The 24,621-nt window shown below is 48.8% G+C and overlaps 1 protein-coding gene across 1 annotated transcript in view; it reads right to left on the bottom strand.

The window, feature by feature from the left end:
- The window catches only part of LOC138579826 (ABC transporter F family member 4-like), a 613,068-nt gene that overhangs the window by 398,207 nt on the left and 190,240 nt on the right, over positions 1 to 24,621 (bottom strand). Inside the window, exon 4 of the mRNA XM_069650053.1 lies at positions 15,343 to 15,492. Coding sequence (XP_069506154.1) covers positions 15,343 to 15,492 — 150 coding nt within the window. The remainder of the gene's footprint in view (positions 1 to 15,342; positions 15,493 to 24,621) is intronic.

Raw genomic sequence — 24,621 nt, 5'->3', positions numbered from 1 at the left:
AGGTCACTCCTCCACATCTTCGGCCTATTTCGGAGTGGTGAGTAACAGAATTAGCAGCCACGAACAATGTCCACGGAGGCCAGTGATGCTTTGACTCAAATCGTGCAAATGGTCACAGATCTACGAACCGACTTGACCAATGCACAAGAGGCACTGCGCCAACGTATGGACGCCATTCAGGCCTTTGTTACCCCACCAGCGCCACAGATGGCCGGTGCTGGTGCTACAGCATCAGGATCAGGGTTTCCACCTCCGCAGCAGGAATCAAACCCGATCATGCTTACCACCCAGTTCCCTCGAGCTCCTCCTGAACGCTTCCTAGGCGATCCTAAACAATACTGAACATTCATTAACCAATGCAAACTGCATTTTTTGTGTCGTCCCGCTTCATTTCCAACTTCTACAACTAAAGCGGCTTTTGTCTTGTCACATTTAGGAGGCACTGCAGCCGCATGGGCTAACCCATTGTTAGAATCCAACAGAAGCTAGACAGGCGCGGTGGCATTTATTCTTTTCACAGTATCAATTTGTTATCACATACCGTCCTACTAAAGCTCAAGTTTCGGCTGATACTCTCTCTCGCCTACATGCGGATGGCCAGTCCCAACAGGTCGAAGCACTTCCTCTCCTACCAAACAAAGTTGTTTGTGGTTGTTCGGTTCAGCCCTCCTTGCGTTCAATCATCCTTGATTGGGTCTCAACCCATCCAAAAGAGATCACTGACTTCAACCTGGAAGTAATTCAGGGTATGCCATTCATTCAAGGGCGCGTCTATATACCCTCAGGTCAAGCTAGAGCTTTAGCACTCCAGTGGTCTCACAAATCCTTGATTGCAGCACATCCAGGAAGTCAAAAGACTCTTGAAGCCTTGCGCCATTGGGCTAGGTGGCCTTCCACGGTTCGTGATGTAAAGGACTTCATTTTGACTTGTTCCATATGCACTCAGTGTAAAACCTCTAGAGCCAAACCAGTAGGTTTGTTACATCCTCTTCCTGTTCCGTACAAACCTTGGCAGATGCTGTCAATGGATTTCATTGTGGAACTTCCTGACGTTCAGGGCCATGACACCATTTGGGTGATTGTTGATTATTTCACAAAATATGCATTGTTCATACCTTGCTCTGGCTTGCCTGCGGCTCCGGAATTGGCGATACTGTTCTTGACGTGTTTCGTTTCTTTGGATTACCCTCAGTTATTATTTCCGACCGTGTTACACAATTAACGTCACGATTCTGGAAGGCTCTTACAGCTTCTCTGGGTATTGAGGACAGGTACTCCTCAGCTTACCATCCTCAGATGGATGGGCAGACTGAGAGAACTAATGCTATTATCGAACAGTACCTACGCTGTTTATGCCTTCAGTTCCAACAGTCTTGGTTTACTTCTCTGCCTTATGCAGAGTTTGCATATAACAACTCTAGGCATACATCAACTGGGGTTTCTCCCTTTTTTGCCCTGTATGGTGGTCATCCTAGGGCACTCCCACTCGATCCGGTATTGCCGGCTGTCAATCCAGCAGCAAGAGACTGCATAAGAGATCTCGATAAGATTCATTGGGACGCACGCTGTCATTTACTCCAAGCTCAAGATCGTGCCAAGAAGTATGCCGATGTGCATCGATCCCCTGCACCAGTCTATCGGAGTGGCATGAAGGTATGGTTGTCGTCCAGTAATTTAAGAATTGCGGGCAAACACTCGCTTCTGCCTAAATACGTGGGACCCTATGCCATTACTGATGTTATCAATCCCGTGGCGGTCAAGCTCTCCCTGCCGCGCTCATGGCAGATACATCCAGTCTTTCATGTCTCCCTGATCAAGCCTTTCATCCAGGGGACTCGTCTGCCTACACGTCCTTCGCCAATCTTGATGGATGGAGAAGAGGAGTATGAGGTCTCGCGTATCCTGGACTGCAGAGTGTCTAGGGGTACGTTGTTCTACCTTGCGGATTGGAAGGGTTATGGGCCTGAGGACCGTACCTGGGAGCCTCTCTCCAATTTACATTGTCCGGATCTTCTGAGGAGTTTCGATTCCGCCAGGGGGTTGCCGGAGTCTTTGGGGGAGGATGTTGTTACACTTCGGGCTTCCCCGCGAGCTTCCTTTCAGAATACGACTTCTTTACAAGCTCCTCTGTGGTCCAGATACAGGTTGCCATGGCGCATGTACAAACTACGACGGACTCCGGGTCAGCTGACACGTCCTGTACATGGAAGACGTACGGCAAGACACGCCGCCTTACGGCTATAAAACCACGGTCTTTCAATGGGCTTGTTGCTGCTAATTAGCGTTACAAGCTACAAGCGGTTACGTCCATTACTACTTCATGTCTTCTCCACACGATTCCTCATCTGATTTCCTGGTTTTGACCCTTGCCTGACTACTGGATTGGCTTGCCTCCTCCTTTATTCCTGTCTTGCTCGTCTGGTTTTCTGACTCGGAACGTTATTGGATCCGGCTCCCTTCTGTCTCTTGCGGTACTTCATTCCAGGTTGCCGCTTCTGCACACGGAATCAAAGCAGAGGACTTGCTGTCAACTATCCGGAACTTTTCTACAACTACACTGGATGCATGTGTGCTCAGGTACATACTTAATTGGCAAATCCCGTCTCTGCTACCATTTTCTCTCCACGACTTTGTTTGGATATTTGTCTTCTGTTGGATTCTGGGACATTGAGTGACTATCTTGTGAACTTGTCTTCAAGTGCATATAAAAGCTCTGCTGCAGGGCGTGGCTTGGCGCCGATGGCGAGCGGTAGCTGATCTGCCGAGCTCCGGCCGAGACGCCGTTTCCTGATCCTTTTTCTCCGGCTCATGTGCGGCCCCAGCCCTTGCAGAGGAATGTGCGGTTGGGGGAAGCGGTTCTGCATCTGAATAACCATTGGGCCGAATTGGACCCCCCAGACGCAGCTGCGGCCCTAAAACGGCTCTCCCCCCCCTGCCGCTTTGATCGGATCCAAGATGGCGCCTCGCATCGCATAGCGGAGCCTACGAGGGGTATCCCTCCCCCAACGGACCTCCAGGTCGGGTGGGGAGAAGCGGAAGCACGAGAAAGGAAAACGACTTCCCCGGGTGCCGCCCGCCTGACAGAGGACTGGCCTGGCTCGGGTCACTCTACCGATCCAGCCCCACAAGATAGGGTGCGCGGGATCCCGCTTCACTCGCGAGGGGGGCCTCCCGCCTACCCTTACTCTTCTGATACCCGACTCTGTGGGTCGCACAACCAGACACAGGGGCAAAACACAGCTCACGGCCCGAAATTTCGGCTAAGAAGAGGGCCTCAATAGCAACCCTGCAAGCGATCTATCCTTTGAGGCCTAGGACATCCGCAATCATCACCTCAGGATGGCCGCCAAGAATAAGACCAGAGCCGCCACCATGGACTCCTTTGTTTCCACCAAGGTGAAGACCCTCACTCAAGCCGGGGCCGGCTCCTCTGAAGTCGCCCGGACGGGCGAAGGGGTGGCCGCCGATAACCACTCTCAGATACTTGATGCCATAGCCTCCCTAAAAACGCATATAGACTCTAAGATCGACGAATTCAAAATTGATATCCAACTGATCCGCCAAGACGCTCGCAACTTAGCGGAGAGGGTCACGACCGTCGAACAGTCGACGGAGGAAACATCCACGGCCACTACAGCCATGAAGTCAGAAGTTGCCCTCCTGAAGAGGAAAGTTGCCTTCCTGGAGGAAAGGGCGGAGGAGGCCGAAGGTCGGGCCAGACGGAGCAACATCAGGATCCTGGGCGTCCCAGAGGGGAACGAGGGGGCAAATACCACATCCTTCGTCGAAACCCTTCTGCTGCAAGAAATAGGGGCCGGCAAACTGACCCAGGGATTCTCGGTCGAGAGGGCCCACAGATCCCTCCAGAGGCGCCCTCCCCCTGGATCGCACCCCAGACCTATAATCGCTAAGATACTGAACTTTCAGGACAGAGAAACTATCTTACGGCGATCCAGGGAGGGGGGCCCCATCGAAAGAGGGGACTCCAAAATCTCCATCTATCCGGACTACACGCAGAAGGTTCAGAGAGAGCGGAATTCATTTGTCCCGATAAAAGCTAGGCTCCGACAACTGAACCTAAATTATAGATTGTTATATCCGTCACGCCTCAGGGTCGTCTACAAAGAGAGAGTGGTATTCCTCGATAATCCAGAGGCAGCCAACATGTGGCTAGAGGATAATAACCTGGCGGATGGTAAGGACAACTCCCGGAATGAGGCCTAACCCCCCTTGATCCCACAAGCGACCCCCGAGTAACAGTAAGAACTATCGTACATGACGCTGGAACACAGAAGGTAATCCAACTTCAGTTTTTCACTTGGAAACGGCCTCGCTCGGCTCCGCCGCCAGACCCTCCCCCCACCCCCAGCGTAGAATTCACCCGGTCTGGGCACCCGCCTGACCCAGCTCGCGCCCGACTCCCGGATGGGCTCCGACGGCTCGAGAGCGCCTGAGCACCGCAACAATGTTGTAGTCGCTGGGCGCACCAGTTTGAGTTTTGTTATTAGTTTTATTAGTTATACAGTCTTCATGCTTCTTTCGCCAACAAAGACCGAGATGGGTCCAGGACGCGACCCCGACGACCGGAATTCAGTGATATTCCCCCCGCAGCCCACCTACGGAGGACTAAAGCAGAGCCGGACTCCGGAGACTGAGTCCCGCATCAAATCCGAAACTCAGACCCGATGGCGGCACAGTTCACTGTGATGACATGGAATGTGAGGGGTATGGGCTCATACCTCAGGCGCAATCGTATACAATCCTATCTCAGAAGGAAGAAAGTCTCGATTGCACTCCTTCAAGAGACTCACCTCACGGCGGAGGCCATGTCCAAGATTGCAGACCGATGGGCTGGGACTGTGAGAGGGTCCCCCTACTCCAAATACGCTAGAGGGGTGCTAATATGGATAAGCCCGGATGTGCCCTTCCAGACAGAGGGGAGTGAACAAGATAAGGAAGGGAGATACGTAGTGATTTGGGGCACATTGGGACAGACCCCAGTCTGCTTGGTCAACTCCTACTTCCCACATCACGGAACACCGGCGTACTTCGCCACAATGATTACAAAACTGATTCGGCACCGGGACCGCACTTTCATATGGGGAGGGGACTTCAAATGTGTTGCTGACGCAAGCGCGGAGAGATCGCTGCCCCCCCCACACCCGAGCAACCTTGCATCCCGTGCCCTGAGGGAAACTCTGGAGCAGCTCAATCTAGTCGACATCTGGAGGGAACACCATCCGGCCGACAGGATTTACTCCCACTACTCAGCCCCACACGGAGTCCATACAAGAATTGACTACATGTTTATCAACAAGGAGCTCGCCCCATGTGCTGCATCTACAGAGTACCTGGGGCGAACGATCTCCGATCACTCCCCACTGACCATGTTATGGCAATTGAGGGGCCCTAGACCCCCGATCCCCATGTGGAGGATGCCGACTGCAGCACTTGAAGTTCCCGAGTTCAGGGAAGACCTTGCCGAAAAATTGGAAGATTACCTGGAAACCAACATGGGGTCGGTATCCTCCTGGGGCACACTATGGGAAGCTATGAAGGTGGTGACCAGAGGGGAAATTATATCGAGAGCCGGCGGTACTCGCAGGCAGTTGCAGAGAACGCTCGAAGCACAGGAGGCTGAGATCTCCCGACTAGAGTCTGCTCACGACAACTCCACAGAGGCCGAGAATAAATTGAAGGAAGCCCGTGCAGAATGCCAACAAGCATGGGAAAGACTGGAGAAATTCGATTTTACCACGCATACCACCCGATCCCACAAAGAATCGGACAAACCAGGGAGATTACTGGCCTGGCTCTGCAAGCGGAAACACCCCAAACACCTCCCAGTGGAGATACGGGACGCCGATGGGACATCCCACACGACCCAGTTGGGGATCAATGAAGCCTTTGCCAAATTCTACACCGAACTGTATGCCCACAAGACGCAAATTCCTACTGAAGACATTATAGACACACTTGAGGAGATAGAACTTCCCCGCATCTCACTCGAGCAGAGAGAGGAACTGGAGATGGAGATCACTCTTGAGGACGTACAAGGGGCGATCAGGTCCCTCTCTAACAACAAAGCCCCTGGCAGCGACGGCCTCCCACCTGAGTTTTACAAGACGTATGAGCCCATCCTTACCCCAGTTCTCCACGAGGTCTACCAGGAGGCATACACGATCGGGATTCTCCCCAACACCATGAAAGAAACCATAATCGTCCCTATGCTCAAGCCACACAAATCGCCCACCGACTGTGAGTCCTATCGCCCTCTGGCCATGCTAAACTACGATGCCAAGATCCTCACATCCATATTAGCTCGCAAGCTGGCCAGAGTGGTGGGATCCATCGTCCATGAAGACCAGAACGGATTTGTACCTGGGCGCAACACCACTGCTAACCTCAGGAGGCTACAGCATGTAATGGCTGAAACACACGAGAGGGACGAGGACCTGGCGGTGTTGTCGCTCGATGCTATCAAGGCCTTCGACTCCATATACTGGGAATGGATCAGGGAGGTCCTGAGAAGATTTGGCTTCGGAGGGGGCTTCATCAGGTGGATCGAGGTCCTCTATAATTCCCCAATGGCGAGAGTGAAAACGGGAAGAATGGTATCAGCAGCCTGGGAAATATAAAGGGGAACGAGACAGGGGTGTCCGCTTTCGCCCATGCTGTACATACTGGGCCTGGAGCCGATTGCACTATACTTCAGGCAGCAGTTTTTCGACGCTGGTATCAAGGTGGGCACTGTACACCACATAATATCTCTATACGCAGACGACGTCCTCCTTTACCTAAGCACTCCCGAAGTTAATGCACCGACAGCACTGGAGGTACTAGATAATTACGCGAAGTACTTTGGGATCCGATTCAGCAGGAGCAAGTCCTCCGCCTTCCCCCTGGCGGGCCTACGCAACATTCCAGAAAGCAATCTCCCAGTGATAGGAATAGGTTGGCAACTGGTCAAGTTCCGTTATCTGGGGATCAACGTAAGCCATAACCCGCTACTCACGCACGAACACAACACTGAGGTCGCCATCATGAGTCTTCGACGCTCTATAAAATTCTGGTCCAAGCTCCCATTGGCCATGGTGGGCAGGGCAGCGATAGTCAAGATGATCGTACTCCCCCGATTCCTATATTTCTTCGTGAACATTTCCCATTACGTTCGACCGCCCTTCTTCAAGAAGCTGGAGGCTATTATCAGGGACTTCCTTTGGGGCCCCCACAGGCACAAACTGTCGCTATCGGTTCTCTCCCTGCCACACAAAGAGGGTGGAATAAAGCTACCGGATCTCCAGTTATACTATCTGGCTGCCCAGCTGAGTCACATAACGAAATGGCTCTCGGACGAACCTTCGGCTGAGACGGAACTACTGAGGCAATCCTCGAACAATGTGATCCCCAAGGAAACCCTGTGGCACCCCACACGACAATCCCAGGTCACCTCACAAGTGATTGACCTGGGAAGGAAGATATGGGCCAGGTCCTGCTACATCAGGCGAATACAACACCCATACTCTCCGGATAACCCCATTTTAGCAGACACCAGCCGAACGGATGCAGACCTCTCCACAGCAAGGAGGTGGGAAGAAGCCGGCATATACACATGGGGCGACATGTACGAGGAAGGAGAATTCAGGGACTTCGAATCTCTAAAGGCCGCCGAAGGAGTACCCCCGGGCCAGTTCCTCTGGTACCACCGCCTTAAGCAGACTGCCAAGAAACAATGGACCGGCTGGCCGGAGGAACCCTCCCCTGATCCTCGACTTCAAGAAATGCATGACCTCTCGGATGGCTGGAGACCAGTCTCCAGGCTCTACAGCAGACTATGCGACAAACCTAACCCTAAAGGCGAAGATCTGAGAGCGAAATGGGAAGCGGACCTTGAGACCCCGATCACGGATAAAGAATGGGAGAGAGCGCTAATATTTCCCAAAAAAGTGTCCAGGAATACCAGATTCGGCCAGATTCAACTGAACGTCCTGTATAGGACATACATGACCCCACATAGGGTCGCCTCCTTCAATAAAACATCCTCCCCTGCATGCCCATGGTGTGGGAATGATAAAGCGGACATGATCCACATGTTCTGGCTTGCACTAAGGCGATGACACTATGGTCCAAAGCCAAACAGACTTGCATGGACGCCGGAATGACGAGGTACGAATGGACCCCCGGAGAGTGCCTCCTGGGGAATTACCCCAGACCTAGCAAGTCCAAGCATACTGTCAGACTAATGGACATCTCATGCATCCTGGCTAAGAGAACAATTGCGATGGCCTGGAAGACGCCGTCGGGCCCCAGGCATGAACGATGGCTCAAAGAACTCGAGAGATGGACAGTAGCTGAAACCAGGGCCTGGCAAGAAGGAATCATGTCAAGCGGCGAAACCGAGTGCGGCACCCTGGAATCATGGAAGGCCCTCCTCAGAGACATACGCTTCAGCGCCGACCACAAACCCCCCTGAAATCTCGTAGCATCACACTGGCGCTATCCCCTGATGCCAGCACTGGAAGGACAGCCCTTGTATGCGACCCCTCCTGCTTCCTGAAACTCTGGGTCGCAGGCCCTAACCCATCCGTCCACTGTAAGTTCGCTGCAACATGAAGACTGTTGTTGATTTGTTTGGCCCTTCCCCTCCCCTGTCCCCCTTGCACCGTCCCCTCCCTTGTTTGAACCACTGTTTGACTTCTCGTTGTATTGCACGTTTTTTTTCTCACCAAAATCAATAAAATACGTTTAAAAAAATAAATAAAAGCTCTGCTGAAACCGCACCAACCCGGCACTAGTGCGACCCTCGTGCCGTTCGGGGCTACTTCCCTATTCTAACATTCCTGTTTGTTATTTTCTCCTTTCGTTGTCTTCTGTTTCCTGGATTCCTTTCCTCAAAATATCCTTATTCAGGTTAGTTGTTACCAGTTAGATATATAAGTTGGGACTGATACTTTAAAAGGCTTTTTAGTATATTCCCACTCATTGTGTTATATTTCTTGTAGATCCACCCCGGGGAAGCTCCACTCCAATACTTACCTAGGTAGTTTCCCATTAAATCCAACTGTTCTGAATACTTGCCTTAACTTCAACACTGTCTAATATCTTTGTATTCCTTTGCAGCATTGGTATTGGCGGTGTGTGTTCTCCCCGCTCTTTTATTCAATTGACACCTCTGTCTGTCCCAACTGAAACAGCAGAGAGGTACATTGTAGAAGAGAGCCCCTCTTTGAGGAAGCCTGAGTCTTGTACTCAGGGGAGCTGGGATGGAAGGCTGTATATCGATTCTTGTACCACCATCATCTCCAAGGTCACTCCTCCACTTCTTCGGCCTATTTCGGAGTGGTGAGTACCACATGAGTGCCTTTCATTCTGCCAGGTTTGACCTGGCAGAATGAAAGGCACCTACTTGAACAGCATGCCTGTAGCACAGGCACCGTTATGAACCGTGCCGGTGCTACAGGCATCCCCATTCCCATTGAGCCCTATGGGGCTCAATGGGAATGGGGATCACCCGATTCCGGCACCCGCAAAGGGCAATTACCGGGCGGTAATTGCCCAATCGCGGGTGCCGGACTTTCTTGCAAGTTTGGAGGTAGCGGCAAGGCTACCTCCAACCTTGTAATGAGGCCCATGGTGTTAAGGGAAAATTTTGAGCTAAAGATCACTTCCACAAATTAACTATGCGATACAGACAAGGTGGCTTCCCATTGTATCACTTGAATAGAGCGTAAATATTAAATATATTTGAAGAGGTACAGGAATTAGAAGATTTGGTCTCGTCTGACATCAATCGTGTAGAGTTCCCTCAGGACAACAATCTCACGATTGTAAGGTTGTACATACAATCATTATAAGTTCTCAATACTACATGGCTTGCTAAAATGACATTGAACAAACTGGGATTTGAGATCTTTATATCCGATCAGTCCAAAGAAGAAAAGTCACACATATCCAATTACGAACATCCGAGATTGCAACCAAGTGAAAGAGGACATCCGCAGGAGAGAATACCCCCAATAGAGGGAAGACCTAATTTCAGAGTAACAAAATATTTTGAACCACAAAATGAACAACAACAGAATCAAGGTTAAACAAATATCATACACAACTGATTGGAATGTTAACTGTAACATTAAAAACTATTACCTTAACTAGCTGGAATACCCAGGGGCACAATCATCTAATAAACTGCACAGGAGACGATCTTTACCAGAGCGATATTATACTCTTGCAAGAAACTTGGTCAGTGGAACCCTGTTTGGAATGATTTTGTGGTATTATGTGCACCTGCCTAAAATTGAGCACTGGGACCAAGCGAATAACTTCATACAGTTAGTTAAAGTACAAATACAGAAGAGACTCATTGCTGTTATAAATATATAATCGGAACCATCAAGCTATTTCAAATACCCTTTCTTCTGAAGCGATTGAGAACATTCTTTATAAGATTGCTCAAGAACTGTTAATCTGTGCAACGATTATAGCCGGTGATCATAATATTCACTGTTTAAGTAAGAACAAAAATACAATAACAGCGGAAACAATAAGATGGAAGAAATCAATGGAAAATAGGGGCCTTATTATCTTAAATGGAACAATAGAAACGGATATCCCTGCAGCTGCTACGTGGAAGAAAAATAAACAAAAAGGTATGATAGATTATATATATACAGATATAAAGCTGCAGGCAAGTGTGGATTTATTTAAGGTTAAGAATTGTTACTCTAGTGTTTATAACCAACTAGTAGTAAAATGGGTTTGGACATGTCAAGATGGAAACAAGCAACAGGATAGATATAAGGCGAGGATCATGGCATCCAATGCACAAAATCGCCTTCACTGGTCGAACAATCATATGTCGTGTTTACATCAAATTATAAAGAAGCAATCGGATGATAGAAGTTCGAGACATTATGATTATGTAGACGCCTTACAATTATTTAAACAAGGATCTGAGAATACAACTAGACCCAATTTTAAGAGTAAACATGTCTTCGATTGTGAAATACAGCTTTGAAAAATACTTCTACGAAGAGAAATAAGAATTGCCCGTCTACTACCGATAAAAGAAAAAGTCGATCATATAAAAATAATTAAATCCAGATATAAGAATTGGATGATTTCTAGGAAAGCTTTGAACTATCAAAATGACAGCAAAGCAATGCTAGAGTCAGTAGCAAAGAAAAACTCTAAGGAGATATGGGAGATAATCAATCAAACTTCAGAAAGTTCACAATTTATCAATACAATTGAATCCTGTTTCCGAATCCAGCTGGAAAGATAATTTTTTAAATCTATATGCTGCAGTAGAAGGTGATATATTAAAAAATAAATTCAATAAGAGAGATGGCAGTACAGTTAATTTTGATGTGCATGACATCAAATATATGATTTCCAATTTGAGTAATTCTAGAGCTCCTGGCCCTGACGGGTTATCTAATTTTATACTAAAACAAAAATCTGAATAATGGGCGCCTATCATCTATGAAATCTTCAGACAAGTGTTTAATACTCACCAGATCCCGAAAGCATGGCACCAATCAATTATCATTCCATTATTCAAAAGAGGCAATAGACAAGATCCTAACAACTACAGGCCGATTGCCTTGCTGGATGCCCCAGGAAAGTTATTTGCAGGTTTGATCATGAGAGAAATCAGACTATGGCTGAGAGAGAAAAATATCCAAGAGCCTTATCAAACTGGATTTATAAAAGGTATTGGTACCTCAGTGAATCTTATGATCATCTCGGCTATACAGTCATATATGAGCAAATCCAAGCAAGCTCTATATATGGCTTTTGTTGACTTTAAGGCAGCGTTTGATTCAGTGTCAAGGAATAAGCTCATGAACAAACTGAAGGAGGCAGGATGTGCTGAACATCTATTACATTATAGTCATCAGCTCCATCAGAATACAACGATACAAGTGAGGTTGAATCAAGAGGGGCTTTTATCAGACTCTAATACAAAGTGCCGAGGACTGAAGCAAGAATGCCTGATGGCAGCAACACTTTTAAACATTTTTATTTCTTACATGTTACTAGAGTTGAAGAGCTTATGCGCTGATGCTCCACGATTAGGATCAGCTAAGGTAATGGCACTATTCTATGCTGATGACCTAATCCTAATGTCTAAAACCCCGAAGGGTCTGCAAAATATATTACTGACATTGGAACAATATTCTGGAAAAAATGATCTGGACATAAATGTACAGAAAACCAACGTCTTGTGCATACATCCGACCAAGGAGCATTAGAAAAACCAAAGGATTAAGTGGTTTTTGAATAGTAAACCTCTAGAGAATGCAGAGGTATACAAATACTTAGAAGTGAATATTTCTAATTGTATTAAGGATAAACCCTATCTCAGAAATAAATAAAGTAATGCAATTTCACAGACAAAGATTATTCTGTATAAATATGGTAAGTTTACAATCAAGCCTGCAATCACCTTTTATTTACAAAAAGCAGCCCCTATTGTTCTATACGGATCAGAAACGAAACCGTTAAACAAAGAGTTATATTGGACCACAATGGAAAGCCGCTACTGGAAATCCGTTTTAAATCTTCCAAACTCAGTCCCAATGGCAAAGTTGCATTACGAATTAGGGGTTCCATCATTGTATGGAATGTACAAGTGGACGCTTTGTGCAATGCACAGGACGCTCCTTCATCTAGGAATAAAAGAAATGGCTTTGTCAACATTAGCAGAATTTATGAAAGGATTGGAACATTCATTTGCACACAGCTGGAGAAAATGCATCAAGCAGATACCCCAAGAAGCAGACATCACGGAAGATTTACTTCTCCAGAATCTAACGCGTGCCAAAATGAAATTGTATCAATGTGATTGGATTTTAACAATGGAAAAAGCAAAGATATAAAAAAAATTGGGCATCCAAAAATTATGATGGAAAAAGATGAAAATGACTGAAAGTTATCTGTTAAAATGTCCAAGTTCGGTCCTCAGACAAACAAATCTACGCCTTATGCTGAACATTCTCCATACTCGCGAAATTCAAGCATTAAGGAAGCATATTGAAAAGGAGGATAGCGGTTGTAGATTTGACTGCGGCTTGAATCAATTGGAGTCCCTAAAACATCTGTTAGCTGAATGCCCCAAGCTCAAAGAGAAGAGGACTCAGTATTTTAAGCATTTATTTGAAAACCGGTTGATAGTAACAACAGAAGACTTATGGAATCAGATTCTTGTAACAAATAATAAGATAATTCAGATAGCAAGCACTTAATGTGTTCTTTCCTTGAACTTGTAAGGAAGCAAGTGTGAAAGGTGTGCGTTTAAAAATGTCTGAAAATTAATAAGATATGAAGAAATACTGATTTTGGTTATACAAATGTGTAAATTGATTACATTGTATATTTTGGTATATAAATGTGTAAATGTAATAATTTTGTAAAGGTTTCTCTATAGAAACCATAAACAGATTTAAAAAAAGTTTTGAGATGGAAGATACTGATGACGGAGGTAAAGACAACGGCCATAGTAAAACCTGAAGATGAATGCACTGACAATGCAGGTAGTGTACACCCATCTTTAGGGGCTGTAGGTATACACATCAGTTACTGACAAACTGATTGACTTTGAAAATGAGGGAAAGAGTATTGTGGAATAGGAAGTCAAGGGGTTTGATCTTGATGGTGTAAGTGGGAAGCAAATAAAGGCAGAAGGGTCTAATCATTTTAAAGTTTTGTCTTCATTGAGTTTAAAGCAGCTGCATTACAAAACAGAAATCCATAGCTTTGTGCTTTAAAGGGAGAGAGATGGATATGGCTGTGCAGGAGGGATTGCTGTGGAGATGAATGATAATCTGGGTTGTATCAGCAGAGGAGAATAAAGTGGTATTAGAGGATTGGATAAGGAAAGGTGGTGACAACAGTTACCGAAGAGGTAAAGGTGAACATTTGGGGACTTTAAAGGAGAAGGAGAAATGTTTGGGTGAAGTCTCCTGTTTGTCTGTGTGTATGTATGGGATTTATAGAGTGCAAACCTTGCTTTTGTAGAAGCCATGAGAATTTGATATTTCTCATAGGCCCCTGGACATACATGAGGACATACAAGGGCAGAGCAGCACCACAGTCACAGCTGGGGTGATACACGGGAGAAGTTTTGAAAAATTGTTATTGGCTGGCACACATTAAGATGCACATTAGGCTGCATGGATATGATGTTAGTCTCTTCCCAGGGTGCTGATATGCCCAGCGACACATGATACATCAACAATGAAGGTACGCCTTGCTGGCCTTAGAATCAGAATAAGGGTCACGTGGGTGCGAGTCACGAGAGTGCGTCCACTTGGTTGATAGATCCGGTGCAAGTGGAGATTGTGTCACGTGGGTAGGTCTAGTGGGATTTTACAGGCCTATTATGGTCCTGTAAAACCATTCCCTCAATGCCAGATTATACTTTGTTAGGAGGTTCATTGGTAACGTAACCTACTGAATGTGTCATACAGATTTTCTGTATGAACCCCATTGTGTAAATCCCTATAAGAAACAGGAGTCTTCTGCACTCAGTCCTCATTTTCAGGATGGGAATATATTGCAGTTTTCCTTGTCCATTTCTGCTCTTTACCTTTGCTTCAAGGGTTGTTTGTTGGGTTTATTGTCTGGTTTTCCACACTGGGAAATAATGGAGAGATGCAGGTTACAGGTAAAGTTGCAGGGGTAGCAGAGGAGCTGGTTTATACAGTGGAAGAACAAAGATGACGAGAGCTCAAGAGGGGAGACTTATGGTTGGAGTGATCAGCAATTGAAGAAATGCTCTTTGAAGAGAAGGGTCTTCAGGTCCTTCCAAAAGTGTCAGAGGGAGGGGATCAGTCTTATCTCTTTCCGGTTTTCCCTCTTTGGTTGAAGTCTGGTGATATTGTAGCTTCTGCCGGTGAACGTAAAATCTGGCTTCCAGAGATAGCTTGCCTTTAGCAAGGCATCGGTTAAGTCAAAGAAAGCCAACCTTGTGTGAGCAGCGAACTCAGCAGCACATCCCTTGCTCTATTGTTTGTTAGTTTTATATTTATATATTTGTTTGTTTAGTCTCTGGTCTGTGTTACACTGGGTTTACACCCTCGTGAACTGGTTCACCACTTGTTCTCATCATTGTGTATTGTACAGGTTCCCTTTCAGGGAATGTATCCCCAATGTGTAATGTGTAACTGTAAGTCATTGCTAATCGAAATCTTCATAGAAATAGAAGTACAAATAGTTTTTTCTCTGTCCATGATAACACTGTAGCAATCTGTATACAGTATAAGCCCATGCCAAAATCCTAGCTCATTTGCCACGACACTGTTCTTTCTCAAATGTGTACCTTTAACAAAATCTTACCTCTAGGTTCTGGGGGTCTTCTTCTTTGATATTAGGCAGATGGCATGCCAAGGAAAGTCGTCTCCTGCTTCGGCTCAAGGGTGGACTCCATCGGCCAGAAGGGCTTTCATTGATCCAAGCCAGAAATCTGCTTCGTTGATTATCCTTCTCCTGTGACATGAACACAGGCACACCATTAACGTTCATAATGCTGCTCAACAGGCACAACATTAAGGCCCACAATGCTTACACTCAGGCACACCATTTAGACAAACCATGATTATGCACAGGCACACCATTAGGACTCACAGTGCTTATACACAGCACACCATTAAGGCTCATAATGCGTATGGTATGGTATACTATGGTATGGTATGGAACACTATTTATTAAGCAAAAAAATGCACCTTGAAAAGTCATCACGACGCTGAACAAACAAGTTACAGAAAAGCCCTACTAAACCGCTAGTACCTGTACTAGTCTCCAACTTCAAGAAATGGCAAGGAGTATCCTATTTTTCAGTTCTGGACACGAAACTGTGGAACAACCTACCCAAAGATTTTTTCACTAGATTGGAGGATTTGTGTAATCAAATAGTTTCACTAAAACCTAAAACAATCTAAGAAAAATAATATCTGGTTTATGCCTGACCGTAAAGATCTACGTTGGCTTCAGTTCTGTTTTTCTTTTAGTAGAACTACCCGCATAAACACAGGTTTGACCGTACTAAGCTTTGAAGGAGCTAAAGCTGAAATAGCATGGGAAATTCTACTATGGGGTAGGCTGTTGGGGGGGATGAGGAATACGTGGGAGGAACATGCAGTCGAAAGAACGTCACCAGGGATAAGTAACTTGTTCTTCGAATGGATTATGTCCTCCCACGTATTGCTCATCTTTGATAGACTCTCAAAGCAGTGTTTGTTCTGGTGGAGGGAGTAAGAATTTTATCAATGGTTTCCATGAACCGAATAGAGGACAGCTTTTCCAAAGCTTCCATCTGACTGAGGGAAGAATCAAGGCAGTAATGCTTCGTAAACGTGTGTATTGAAGACCACGTAGCTGTCTCACACAGGGTTTTTAATAAGAACACCTCTTTGCAGAGCGGAAGAGGTAGCCATGCCCCTGGTGGAATGGGCCCTCAACCCTTCTGAAGGATCTTTGCCCGCCAGTCTGTAGCATTCTGAAATTGGTAGAATGATCAATCTTGATAAGGTCTGCTTTGTTACCGCCTGACCCAGTTTGTAACCTGTATAACCTATAAAAAGTTGATCATCCAGACAAAGTTTGGACAATCTAGAGCTCTACGTGGATCTAATCTGTGCAACCTCTCTTCCTCCTTGCCAGGATGAGGTGGCGGGTAAAAAGTGGGTAACACAATCTTTTGTCCTACTTGAAAATCTAAAATGATCTTAGGCAAAAATGAAGCCTTAACCCTCAGGGCGACCTTGTCCTTGTGGAATACTGTAAAGGGTGGTTTCCATTGATAGTGCCTGCAACTCACTCACTCTACGGGCTGAAGATAGTGCTACTTACAAAATGGTCTTGAAGATTAGTAACCTTAATTGACATGAATGTATAATTTCAAATTGTGAACACATCAGAAATTTAAACATCAAATTAAGGTCCGAGAGAGGCCACCAGGGGGCGCAGGCAGGATGGTCGCCTGAGCTTCGAGCTCCGTACCCAGCCCCGGGAGAATGACGGTGCTAGCACGGAACGAGGGTCCCATGACCTGCGAGACCCCCACCATACACTGTGGGAGCCTGTGGCCCCCCACTACACCCAACTCCGGTGCCAATCCGACACCCCTGAGCCGAGTTCTACGGGCCTGAAAGTTCCTGCGGCTCCTCCCCCGCGGCTCGGCGCGGCGCACTGGAGGAGGCCGCAGCTGCCGTGCATACGCGGCCTCAGTTGGAGTGGGGCAGCCACGGGCGAGGAGGAGGCGGCGCCGCACGGAGGAAGAACCCGAGGCCGTACACCCGCAGCGCATCGGGGCTTCCCGCCCCAGCCCTAGATACTGGGCACGGTTCTGGCAGAGCGCGACTGATGCGGCCCAACGCAGGAGAGGCCTGAATCAGAGAGGGCCAACGGCCTACGGCCCACGGAACGGCAAAGCCGCCGGGGGGTCGACGCGGGCCGTGTCCCAGAGTGATCCCGGGACCCTGGAGCCAAGTGAAAAGAGAGGGCCACCGGCATGGGCGTAATTTTAGGGGGGGGCGGGGGTGTTTGTCACCCCCAACTTTCATGGCACACTATTTTGTCCCCATTCATTTGAATGGGGCATCTTTTCTTCAGAGGTCATGTCCCCCCCAACATTTTCAGCAAAGTTTCTCCACTGGCCACCGACCCACAGGGCAGCAACATCGCCAGGGGGCTGACGTGGGAGCGCGCCCCCCCGACCTCCCCTCTTCCGATCCCACCGGGCGGCAACCGAGGGTGATCCCGGGACCCCGGAGCTGAGTAAAAAAGAACAGTGTCGGGGCCCTGGAAATTGGATGCCCGCCCCCTCTCCACATTGAGCGGACCTACAGGCCACCAGGAGGCCACCGTCGCACAGCGACCCGTGGGGTCCGAGAACCTGGGGGCCGACGTGGGAGCGCGCCCCCCCAATACGCACCCCTCCCCGACGGTCACTAGAGGGGGGGCATCCAGGGGCACTTGTGATCCAGAGCCCCCTAGCCGCAAAACCATCACCACAGGGGGAACTGACAGGTCTGGACAGGCCAGACACGCACTGGGACGACCACGGAAAACACGCTACCCCCCGCCTCGCCAATAGCAGGTGGCCAAAACAAGCCTCCCATGAGTTGGAAAGAAAACCTGTCGAAATACCAATTTGTGGCCAGCGAGAACGTCATGGTGACCGGGGACCCCTCCACCCCGCCCCCAGACCTGGGTGCTATCCAGAATAATATTCAGACGATTCTGGAGGAGATCCGCGGGATAAGGACGGACATGGGAGCCAAATTGGCGGACCTCACGACTAAAGTCACCACCTTGGAAGATCGAATGGAGGGAGTCGAAAACAATCAGCTCTCCACTACTCTCCTTGAGACCCAAATGGAAATCAGATTCCGGGACATGGAAAGACGTGAAGAGGAACTCTGGCTCAAGGTGGACGATATGGAGAACAGGGAGAGAAGGAATAACCTGCATATTTTTGGTTTTAGTGGAGGCCGAGGGAGAAACCATACAAGGCCTTGAGGGCAAAGTACATGACATCATAAGGATTGTCTTGGGGGCGGACGCTGAAGGTGCGATTCAGTTTGACAGGGTCCATCGGGCAGGAGGAGGGGGCAGAGGCTACACTATTACAAGGACAAAGCAAAAATTCTGGAGAAAGCGAGGAACCTTGGCAATATTCAATACGGTGACTCCAGGGTGTCCATCTTTCAGGACCTGTCGGCTCTCACCCTGTCAATGAGAAGGAAATGTGGAAACCTCACAAGATGGCTTCAGGGAAAGGGGATCCGATACCGCAGGGGACACCCCTTCTGTTTGGAATTTGAATGGCTGGGGGAGAAACATTGCCTGGTATCTGAGGAAGACATTCAAAGAGCCACGTACGACCTGGTCGGCGACCAGGCAGGCCACTCAAGCGACCAAGATGGAAGAGCCCGGGATCCCCCGAGGGGCCCTGACAGACTGGGACAGCTTAGCCGCAAATCTAAAGACAAGGGGGCCCGGAAATTTCGGAAAACCAGGCACCCGTCAACGACCTCCGAGGATCACCCGAAGCCATAACAGCACCGCCCTTCCGGAGGTCGAGGAAATCCTATGATGAGCATCGGTCCCAGGATCTGGCAGTAAGGGGTACTGGGGCCTGGGGGGGCCACGCCTGGGCGCCGCGTTGGCGCGACATGCGGCCCGCTTGTTTGGAGGGCGGGCAGAACTTTATTAAATGTTAGCTGTTTTGTTGTGGTGACCCACGTAGAAAGTCTGAGTTTGGAGTTTACAGGCTGAAGCGGGGGTTCACGGTTCCAGAATTCCACCTCAGTCATTTGCACCGAGGATTTGGTGGGGTAGACCTATATTGATTCCAAGACTTGAGATTCCCTAATACAAAAAATCCCAGGGCTGGGGTTAGAGTCCTTGGTGGTTCGTTGACCAACCCCGACACTTGTTGGGGGATTTGGACGAATGCCCTACATTACAAGGGAAAGGGGGGTGGGGAGAGGGGGCAGAAGGGGAGGCTTGGGCTTGGGGGGCGGGGGTGGAATGATTAGCGAAAGAGGTGGGGAGGAAGGGGGGGAAACCAGTTCAAATCACAGATACTTGCTTGGCTGCGGGCTCTGAAACGCAGATGTTACGAGGGGTTCAGGGTGCACAACCCAAAAGACGATAATGATTGAAGGAAGGATAGGCACGCTGAACGTCAAGGGTCTTAACTCCCAAAACAAGAGGTCGCTCACGAGCAACATGTTCCGCAAACAACATCTAACAGTCCTCTTTCTACAAGAAACACACTACAAACGGGGAAGGGAATCCAGAATTAAGGGGAAGGACATTGGTTCCAATTACTGGGCCTCACATGCGAACTCCAAGAAGGAGGGGGTAGGTATTCTCCTGGGGAGGGCGTTCCATCTCACGGGGGTAGAAACTAAGAGAGGTTTTGGGGGTCGATTCTTAGGCGCAAAGGGGTTCTGCGAGGGACAACGCATCACCCTGGCCACCTTATACGCGCCCAATTCAGGGCAAGTGCAGTTCCTCACTCAGATCTTTAATGTCATGGATGAATGGGCAGAAGGGGCCATGATACTGGGCGGGGATTTCAACCTGGTAGCTGACCCCCGTCTGGACTGGTGGTCTGCCAAGGGAGGGGGGCCCAAGGGGAATTCCAAGGATAACCTGGCCCTGCAGGCCCTCTTGAGAGACCATTAATGGGTGGACGTCTGGCGCAGGACATATCCGGGTCAGGGAGGTTACACCTTTTTCTCTCCCCCACACTGTACCTACACTAGAATTGACCTCATGCTAATCTCCGAGGAGGGGAACGGGGTGGTTCAACAGCCAAGGGTGGAGGCCATAACGTGGTCGGACCATGAATTGCTTGTGGCTGACTGGTCACTGCCTGTCACCCCAAGATCCTCCCGTTGGCGGTGCAACGACACGCTTCTTAGGGACCCCGTATTCCGGGATTTTATAAAACAAGAAATGTCGGCCTACTTTAAGACGAATGATAATGGCGAGACCGACATGTCCACAGTATGGGAAGCCGGAAAAGCCACTTTTAGGGGTCTCCTCATAGCAGAGGGCTCGAGGCGTAAACGGGAGAGGGGCCTGATTGCGGGCAACCTCTGTGCGGAGTTGGGGGTCTTGCGGGCTAGACTGGGCGTTCCCGGAATAGACAGAGAGGCACTCCTAGAGGAAATGCAGGGCAAAAGACAAGAGCTACACACGGTTCTTATAGGGGAGGTTATTAAGAAAATGCGGTACACCAAGCAAAGATACTATGAACGAGGAGACAAGGTGGGGACTCTTTTGGCACAAAGATCCCGGGGCTGCAGGGTGGAAAGGGGGGTTGCCCAGCTTAGCGATGGGGAAGGAAGGATTCACTGGGGCCGGGAGGAAATAGCGGACTGCTTCGCCGACTATTACAGCAAACTTTATTTCAGGCAAGCAGGCGAATCACTGGAAGATATCTCAGCCTACTTGGCGGAGCACCCCCTCCCCAACCTATCCGACGAAGACATGGGGGCCCTTGTGGGGGAGATTTCAGAGGAAGAGGTGGAGAGCGCCATTAAGAGACTGAAGGCAGGAAAGGCACCGGGTGGGGACGGCTACACGGCTGATTTCTATAAACAGACCCAATCGATCTTGGTGAAGCCCTTAGCCAAACTGTTCATTCAGATAAGGAGCCGAGACTCAATTCCACCGACGTTTCTGCAAGCCCTCATCACCGTCATACCCAAGTCCGGCAAAGACCAGACTGAATGTGGGTCCTATAGACCCATCTCACTCCTTAACCTAGATGCCAAGATTTTTACCAGAATCTTGGCCTCCAGACTTGAGATCTGCCTTCCACGCCTGATACACCCTGACCAAGCGGGATTCGTCCTCAACAGGCAGTGCTCTGATAATGTGCGGAAGACACTCCATATACTTGCCACAGTGGGGGACCGGGATGAGGGGGCTCTCCTACTGGCTCTCGATGCGGAGAAAGCCTTCGACAGGGTTAGCTGGGCTTTCATGGGGGAGATTTTCGCATCTCTGGGGATGGGTCCTAGGTGGCTGGGGTGGATGGCCGCGCTTTACTCCTCCCCCTCGGCTAGAGTGGTGGCAAACGGGACAGAATCAAGAGAGTTCCCCCTCCAACGTGGTACAAGGCAGGGATGTCCCCTGTCCCCGCTAATTTACGCACTAGTAATGGAACCATGGGCAATCTCAGTCCGCAATGACGAGGCTATTAGGGGAGTACAGATAGGAGACATGCAATGCAAAATCTGCCTCTTCGCGGACGACGCCCTACTCTACGTCACCAGACCGTCCCAAACAGTCCCCCGGTTATTACAGGGTCTCACACGCTATGGAGAGTTATCCGGTTATAAAGTCAATCTGGATAAGTCAGTGGCGTTTATGGGTGGGAACCTGTCAGATCAGGAGATGGCCTTTGTGAAAGGGCTCACCTTTAGACGGACTGAAGAGGGATTCCGGTATTTGGGAGTACAGATTACGCGTGACCTTGAGGAACTGTACACAGCCAACCCCCCCCCTCTGGTCCGCAATCAGAAGAGATGTAGAGATGTGGGTGGGATCGGGGCTCTCCTGGATGGCACGCCTTAACCTCATAAAAATGGTTCTCCTCCCAAAGTTTTTATTTCTCTTCCAAATGCTCCCAGTGATAATCCCCAAGACCTTCTTTATAGAAACAAAGCGAGTCCTGCTCAACTTCCTCTGTGCCAATCCTTATACCTCAGCCTGTCAAAAGCCATGCGTGAAGGCTGAGTGTCTTGACCTCTGGATGCTGAATCCGAACCTCCTCTTGCAAGAGAAGGTCATTTCTTTGTGGAAGACGTATTGGAGGGCAGATGGACAAGTCCAGAAGGTCCGGGTAGCACGTCCTCCTGGCCCAATCTGGGGCAATTAGGATCATGCGTTTCCCAAACTTTCTCAACCTCCCGATCACGTGAGGAATGATGGGGCCTGGAGGGAACGCGTATAGAAGTGGAAACTCCCAGTCCACCACAAACGCATCTCCTAGAGCTCCGCTTGGAGGAAATTCCCATGAGCAGTACAGTTTGCACTTACGGTTGACACTGGTCATGAACAGGTCCACTTGAGGGGTTCCCCAAAGGGTGAAGGTCTCTTGAAGGACTTGCTGAATTAGTTGCCATTTGTGGGAAACTGTGCTATGCCTGCTCAGAGCGCCCGCCGCCGTGATCTCCTCTAGGTGAACTGCAGACAGGGAGATTCCTTCTTCTATTGCCCAGAACCAGAGCTGCATTGCCTCTCTGCAAAGTGGTAGTGATCCTGCACCTCCTCTCGTGTTGAGGTAGTACATGGCCACTGTGTTGTCTGTCATTATCACAACATTCTTTCCACTTACAGAAGGCAGAAAAGCCTACAGCGCAAGTCTGATTGACCTCAGTTCCAAAAGATTGATGTGTAGTTTGGACTCCAACAGAGACCAACAACCACCGATTGTCAGATCATTGGCGTGGGCTCCCCACCCTTTGAGTGAGACATCCGTCACTACTGTTATCTCCGGCCATGGTTGCCAAAAAGTTGCTCTCTTCAGAATGTTGTCATCGCAGGCCCACCACAGTAGATCCTGTGCGACCCTGCTTGGAAACTGAAATAGGTCTGACATGTTGGCTGGGAACTAAGAACACTGAGTCCTGAGAGCCCATTGAAGGGATCTCATTCTCAGGCGAGCCTCTGGCACCAGAAAAATGCAGGTTGCCATGAGGCCGAGCAACCTCAAAATGTCAAAGGGCGGGAGAAAATGGGCACTCTGAAATTTGGAGACCACCTGCAGAATGTCTTGAGCCCTCACCTCGGGTGGCAAGCGATTTCCCAAAGATGTATTCAGTACGGCCCTGATGAATTGGAGCTTTTGAGATGGTGTCATATGGACTTCTTGTAATTGAGGGAGAAGCCCAGTCTGTGAAGAGAGTGGCAGGTGATGTTGAGATGATCCAGGACCTGTTTCGGGAGAACACGCCCTGATCAGCCAATAAGCCAGGTAGTGGTAGACGTGAATCCCCCCTCTCCTGACACCTGCTGCCACCACCGCCATCAGTTTGGTGAAAAGCCTCAGGCAGCGGTCAGCCCGAAAGGTAGAACTCGAAACTGATAATGAGAACCGCCAACGGCGAACCTCAGGTATTTCCTGTGCTTGAGATGGATTGGTACATGAAAATAAGCATCCTAAAGGTCCAATGACACCATCCAATCCTGGAGTTGGAGGGCCTTAAGGATCTGAGAAAGTGTGACCATCTTGAACTTGTCCTTCCTGAGGAACTTGTTTAAGTATCTCAAGTCCAAGATGGGTCTCAGCCCTCCGTCCATCTGGGTATTAGGAAATATGGAGAGTACCATCCTTTGTTCCTCTCCGCTACAAGTACCGGCTCTATAGCACCTTTCTCTAGCAGGGTCAAAATTTCCTGCATATGGAGCGGATCTGGAACCTTCAAAGAATGGTTCCCCGGTGAATGGTTCTGAGGTCTCTGAATGAAGGGAAGGCAGGTACCTTGGGCTATGGTTTCTAGTGCCCAAGCATCCAAAGTAATGTCTCGTCATTCTTTCAGAGCTGAGAGAGTCTGCCCCCCACTGGAGTTTTGTGACTCAAGACCTCAGAGAGGTTTTGAGGCAGCTGAAGCAGTGGCTGTTGGTAAAGATGCCCCTGCTTGAGCGGGCTTTGCACCTCTCCCTCATCCACCATGAGGGAATCTTGTTTGGCTACTTTCACCAGCCATTCCTCTCGCTCTTCCAACTGAGAAGTAGTAGCGAAAGGTAGGGACATGGGGGCGAAAGGGATGAGGCTGCCTAATAGCGGCACCTAAAGATTTGACTGCCACCTTCGTGGTCTGCAGCTTCTCAAGGCTTTCGTCAGCCTTGCTGTCAAAATGTTGAGACCCATCAAAGGCATGTTAAGGAGTGTACATTGCACAACCGGTGCAAATCCAGACTTCCTTAACCACGCAAATCTGCGATTTACAGTGCTTGCCGCCATGGCTCTGCTGATGGTTTCAGCAGAATCCAGACCCGATTGAAGAGACTTACAGATGGCATCTTTGCCGTCTCTAACAATAGTCAAGAAACCATCTCTTTCCTCCAAATCAATTCTTGCCTCTGGAA

Source organism: Ambystoma mexicanum, chromosome 3p, assembly GCF_040938575.1.
Source record: "Ambystoma mexicanum isolate Mex_15411 chromosome 3p, UKY_AmexF1_1, whole genome shotgun sequence".
Taxonomy (NCBI): domain Eukaryota; kingdom Metazoa; phylum Chordata; class Amphibia; order Caudata; family Ambystomatidae; genus Ambystoma; species Ambystoma mexicanum.
Note: the sequence above shows the minus strand (reverse complement) of the source record. Positions and strands in the feature narration are given on the sequence as shown.